This window comes from Nycticebus coucang, chromosome 4 (assembly GCF_027406575.1).
Source record: "Nycticebus coucang isolate mNycCou1 chromosome 4, mNycCou1.pri, whole genome shotgun sequence".
In the NCBI taxonomy this organism is placed as follows: Eukaryota; Metazoa; Chordata; class Mammalia; order Primates; family Lorisidae; genus Nycticebus; species Nycticebus coucang.
The window spans coordinates 102,889,075-102,895,486 of NC_069783.1; the positions used below are offsets into that span (position 1 = coordinate 102,889,075).

At 44.0% G+C, this 6,412-nt stretch overlaps 1 protein-coding gene across 1 annotated transcript in view; it reads left to right on the forward strand.

Moving 5' to 3' along the window:
• Positions 1-5,968, forward strand: part of LOC128583862 (sulfotransferase 1C1) — a 34,513-nt gene extending 28,545 nt beyond the window's left edge. Inside the window, exons 4-7 of the mRNA XM_053588500.1 lie at positions 3,164-3,290; positions 4,179-4,273; positions 5,445-5,625; positions 5,856-5,968. Coding sequence (XP_053444475.1) covers positions 3,164-3,290; positions 4,179-4,273; positions 5,445-5,625; positions 5,856-5,968 — 516 coding nt within the window. The remainder of the gene's footprint in view (positions 1-3,163; positions 3,291-4,178; positions 4,274-5,444; positions 5,626-5,855) is intronic.
• Positions 5,969-6,412: the final 444 nt, after the last annotated feature.

Genomic DNA, 6,412 nt, shown 5'->3' on the forward strand with positions numbered 1-6,412 from the left:
TGAATATTAGATAGAAATCCAGCAGCAAGAAAGGGGGCAGAGAAACACAGTCACACCAAAGCTGTGTTCATCTGAGAGAGCAACGAGGGGATGCAGATGAGAATGCAAAAGTCTGGGGCAATTTGGTCCCAGGAAACTAGGACTGGGTTGTCAGTTGTGTTGGACACAAAAGTTCTATTGAGTAAATGAGACACAGGACACAGATGCTTGAGAAACCACTGATGTGCTCTTTCTCCCCAACCCTGCTGAGAAGGCAGACAGCAGTACAGGCTGGCATGGGAGCAGGGTGGTGAGGAAGGAAAGAGACAGCAGGACTGGAAGACAGGAGGTCAGCTCTCCCCACCCCCACCCCAGACCACAACCCTGCCCTTCCTGTGGAAAGATATCATCACCAACAGCTCCAAAGGGGGACTTGGCACTCCCCTCAGGGCTCCTTCCACCTTATCAGCAATGGGAAAGTGGGAGTGATCATTCATCTGAAAGGCTAGGATTCATCCTGTGAAATAAGAATGGATGTCTAACTGCTTTAGCTCCTCCCATCCTATACCCTGGGTAGATTCCCTGCTTAGTGAAAGCCAGGGTGGAACAGGGGAACCCTCTCTGCACACTGAAAAATACTATGTGCTACAGTCTGAGTGTGCCCCCCTTAAAATTTGCATGTTGAAATCCTAACCCCCAAAGTGATAGTATTAGGAGGTGGAGACGGGGGGGAGATGATTAGGTCACAGGGAAGGACGCTCCTGAATTAGATTAACACCTTATAAAACATGGTCATCTAGAGGAAGAAGACCCCCACCAGACACAGAACCTGCCAGCACCTTTATCTTTTAGGACTGTCCAGCCTCTGAAACTGTGAAGAATAAATTTACGAACAGGCGTTCTAAGATCATGGACCTTGGCACTGAATAATATTTGAGGTGGAGGTCAGAGGTGTGAGAGGCAGGGTCCTGTAGTCAGCATGGCGCAGAGGTGAAGAAGGCAGCCCTGGTGCTATTTCTTGCCTCACCTGCTGCTACCACCTGGAGCCTGGCCAGGCTGCCTGGAGAGGCTGCCACCTGGCTGGAAGAAGGAGGATGTGGTGATTACAGTATTGTGGACGTGAGGTGTCTTCTGGAAGTCTGGGAGAAAGATGATTACATGAAGAAGGAGATCTTCCAGAGCATGAGAGACCGCTGACTGTGGACTTCTCAAAGATAGACCTGGAAAGCCTGAAAGCATATTGAAAATGATCCCAAAAAAGAGAAAGCTTTCATGATGTGTGTCACTGCATCAGGAAACCCCTCTGAGAAGCAGAGGAAATGAGGAGCTTCTGGCAGGGAAGTCTGTTTAATGCCAATTACAATGTCCCGGCGTTCATTGTGGGATCAGACCATGCTATCTTCGTGCTTTGTGAGGGGAGCTACGCCTGGAAGATCAAGGACTTTTTGGTCAGTCAAGACAGGTTTGCTGATGTAACTCTGGAGGGACCTGTGTGCCCTGCCAAAGGAGAAGGAAGCAAAGAGAAAAATAAAATGAAGCCAGACAAAGGCAAAAAACAAGAAGGAAGGAGATTCAAAATCTTGGGTTTCCAAGGAAGACAATCAAGCAGGAAATAAAAGGGAAAACGTGGGACGGGACAGCCATGGTGCTCTGCAGAGGAACAGGTGGACAGGAAATGCTCCTTGCCAGGATGGTGGGGGGTGGGGACAGACACAGAAAACCACACACCAAATGACATTCTAGTTTCCCTGGAAATTGTCTGCCACCTGGTCAGTGTAAGAATTGCTGTTTAAAAGCCCTCAAATAAGAAGACACGTTTTCTAATTAATAGTATCAGTCATTGACAAATTCATGTTTACTATAAAAACACCTCACCTCACCTTGACCGTGTTGCTTCTTCCCACTGAAACTTAGTGAGTCATCGACTCTACTGAGGTTCCACACCCTTCCTCCATGCACCTGCTCTGATAAGGTGGCCTGCTGTTCTCATGCTTTTTATTTTCTGTTAACTACAAGGATAGCAGATTCTAATCAGACAAGTTTTTAAAACTCTTAATTGAATCAGATTCTTCCACTACAAACATCATTTTCATTGCTATAGAAGTAAAGATGCCATTATACCCCTGCAGCAAGCTCTGATACCTAAATGTAAAACCAGGAAACCAGGGTGTGTAAATCCCAAATCTCTGCAGGCAGAGCAGAACAGAAAATAATGGCGCTTGGAAATCCTGAGTAGCTACCTTGAATTTCTTTCTTTTCTTTCTTTCTTTTTTTTTTTTTTTTTGAGACAGAGTCTCACTTCGTCACCCTTGGCAGAGTGCTGTGGTGTCATAGCTCACAGCAAGCTCAAATTCTTGGGTTCAAGTGATTCTCTTACTTCAGCCTCCCAAGTAGCTGGGACTACAGGTGCCTGCCATAATGCCTGGCTATTTTTAGAGACAGAGTCTTGCTTTCGATCAGGCTGGTCTTGAACTCCTGAATTCAAGTAGTCCACCCATATCAGCCTCCCAGAGTGCTAGGATTATAGGTATGAGCCACTGAGCCCTGCTCTACTTTGAATTTCTTTGACCTGAATTACACTCATCAGTTAAAGAGATCTGTCGTGTGCCTGCCAGGTTTCATGTGGTCTATAAAACCTGTTCTGTTTCCTTAGTTTGGAAAGAGTAATGCTGGTCCAAGCATTTATAGGTTCCATTTAATGTGACAGTTTCAGAGTACATGAACAGGGAACCAGTAGTGTCCTGTCACAGGGTGTGATAGCTTCATTTATTTCTAAGCACTTTTCTTTGATAGAGTGCCTGAACGCATGGTGGCTCTGTGTGGTCTGAACCACGTGCTACTGTCAGTGTCTGGTTTGCTGTCCACATGTTGTAGCCTACTCTGAATAAGAGAACATTTATATCCAGGTGTCATTAAGAATTAAAATTCTTTGGGAAAAACTCAATTATAATTTTAAGAAATTAAAAATAGCACATGTACTTGGTTAGAAAATGTCCATGTTAAGAATGCTACAAAGTGGAGAAGATAGCCCTCCCCTGCTGCCAGGACCTTGTCCCAGTGGCAGTTACTGTTAATGATGTGACCGCTCCTTCCCTAAAAAGTACATTTACAAGTTTACAGTGAAAATGTATTTTTATGACTTTCTTTCTATCTGCCTCTCACTCCTCCTGCCGGCTGATTTCAGATTATCTATGTGGCTAGAAATGCCAAGGATTGCCTGGTATCCTACTACCATTTCTCAAGAATGAATAAAATGCTGCCTGACCCTGGTACTTGGGAAGAATATGTTGAGACATTCAAAGCTGGGAAAGGTAAGTAAAGGAATCTGTAGGTTCATATTTCCTTATTCATGTGGACATTGGAAAAGAATGCTGGTATTCATCGGAAGCAGATAAGGTCCATTCAAACTGGGTCATCTGGGGAGACTTTAACAAGGAGACAATTTACAAAAACATAGACAGAGCCAACAGGGGCTGGTACAGTCTTCTGGGGAAAGCAACATCCGGGAGCCTTTGTCACCCGAGGCAGGAGAGGACCTTTTGACTAGAGTTGGTGCAGAGACCAGTAAGCCACAGTGAGCCAACAGGAAGGATACTAGGGAAATAAATACAACATCCTCCCTTCCCTTCTGCCTCTACAAGCCTCCCAAAAACTCCTGCTGGCAAAGTCCAGCTATAAGCATGATGGCGAAGGCCCTACTTACAGTCCTGCCAAGTCCACCCTTCACCCTCTTTCACCCCACCCAGTGTCTATTGACACAGTCCATCCATAGTGGGCACTGAGTGGGGTGGAAGAGGGTGAAGGGTGGAGTTGGCAGGACCTTCAGAAGATACCCAGAGCACTCACTTCCTCCTACTTACCATTACGGGGAATGAAGCTACCCACAATCTGGTCATTATAGTCTTCTTTTCAAAGTCAGCCAGTTAAGAAACAATATTTATTGCACAGCATTATGCAATGATGCAAGAAAAGTAAGGGTGGTGAATCCCTAGCCATGAGGAAGTAATAAGTTCAAGGTAGAAATATAAACCAAGAAATCCAGAATATATTTTAAGGTCTCCCTAAATCGTCTTTTGAAAATCCCTGTCTTCTGCACATGAGATTTCTGCCTAGGGTCTTTGTCTTTTATTTAAGGCATCCATGCTTGTTCTCTAAGTTTCAAATTAACATTAACATCTCATCTCTCTCCTTCCCCTCAGTGCTGTGGGGCTCCTGGTATGACCACGTAAAGGGATGGTGGGATGTGAAAGACCAACACCGCATTCTCTACCTATTCTACGAGGACATGAAGGAGGTGAGGGCAGTGTCGTCTCCATGAGATCCTCCCACATTCTCAGAGGCAACAAGCCCCAGTTAGGATGCTGCTGCATGGGCCTGCCCACAGAAGAGCTCTCAGTGCACACCCATGACATTTTTTCCACCTCAGTTTCACAGTTTCATCCTCAGAAGGAAGCTCTAACTGGTTTTTGAGTTTTTGTTTTTTGTTTTTTGTCTTCTAAATTTTCTTTGCTTCCATTTAGTTTCTAGAAGATCCCTCTTCCTCAGTTAATAGCACATGCTTTAGAGTCAAATCAATCTCTGGGATACTGACACATGGGAGCCATGTTACAAAATGGTGTCATGTTTACCTCATGAGATTGTTATAAACATTTACACAATGATGTTTGAAAAGTGTACATAACTGTGTTCAGGAACTGTAGCTTCCTTCTCCCTCTTCCACACCTCAAACCCACATCACAAACTAAAGTTTAATCCATATAAACACTGGTTGGCTTAACCCCATATAGCAGGATGGTAGACTGACTTCTGCATTTCAAGTCATTGTGTGTGAGTGGCATCACAAATTCACTCTCATAATTCAGTGGGTTATTGTCCCAAAGTTACAAAAATACCTCCTCTGCCCATGCCAAGAAATCTAATCAAAAGCTATAGCTTCATCACTTTCTACATCTTTTTGATCAGAAGAAGCATTCACAATTCTGGGTCAACTTGAGGTTCCTTTTACTTATGACCTTCTGTTCAACTCAGTAGACTCTTTTTGCCACCTCTTGTATGATGACACATACTAGCACTAGTCATGCTGCACTCCACCGCCAACATAATTCCTGCCTCCATGGACTTCCCCAATCTGCCCCGGAGATATCACTGCTCCTTCCCCCACATCTCCTGGCATCCCCTCTGTGTGCAGGCAGCATGTGCTTTCTCAGGGAGGAGTCCCAGTTGTTTATGTTTATATCTGATTCCCTTCCTACAGGATAAGCCTCTTGAGGGCAGGGATAGTCCTCAACCTCGTGTTGCTGCATCCGGGACAGCACAGTGCCTTGACTAGCAGTCAATTGAGACCTATTGTAGAATATATTTGAATTGATCCCTTAGCTCATTCCTCTCCAAACACTGTCCCAACAGAACATCATTCCTTATAGAAGACCCAAAATGATTTGTCTGGTGTGACTGTTCACATACAGGACCCAAAGCGGGAAATTGAGAAGATATTGAAGTTCCTAGAGAAAGACATACCAGAAGAAGTTCTGAATAAAATCATCTATCACACCTCCTTTGATGTAATGAAGCAGAACCCAATGGCCAACTATACCACTTTGCCCAGCAGCATCATGGACCACTCCATCTCCCCTTTCATGAGGAAAGGTAGATGAGATTTATATTCTGAGGTGCCAAGTGTGACTCTGTGGTTCCCACAGTCTGCTTCAATTTTCCAGTAATGTTTTGCTCTGTTATTCATTCATGCCAAGCAGCATCACTGTACAATTTCTGGAGCAAACTTACTGTTTATCCCCTTTCTTTTGGGGGTAGTAAAAGGACATGCTTGCTTCCCCCTGCACTCCAGCTGCAATCACTGAGATTTTGCCTTGTTTCAGGGATGCCTGGGGACTGGAAGAACTATTTTACTGTGGCCCAAAATGAAGAATTTGACAAGGACTACCAGAAGAAGATGGCGGGAAGCACCCTGACCTTCCGCACGGAGATCTGAGAACAATGAGGGAGTCTGTCGTGGACTTTCTTGGTAGATTTTAGCTACTTGAGTTTTCTAATCATGGAACTTAAAACAAAGACACCCCTTCTGCAATCCAGAGCTGTTCCACACTATCTGTGGATCCTAAGCCACTATGATAACACTTCACAAAGTGCCATCAAATTCTGGGTAGAAAATGTTTAATTAAGTTACACAATCATTTATGTAGACACATACCACATGATAATGTACTCATATTTCCTAAGGCAAAATAAAGGTATCTTAATTCCATTACTAGTTTATAACAATCTGGCCTCTCAGAGGCAAAATTCAGAAATAGATAAGTAAGAATGTAATTTCAGCACAAGAAAAAATGAATAAGAAAAACAAAGAGAATGAGAAGGGAGCACCAGAAAGAATATGATTAACTTTTATTCTTAACAGTCAATACAGAGGATGGTC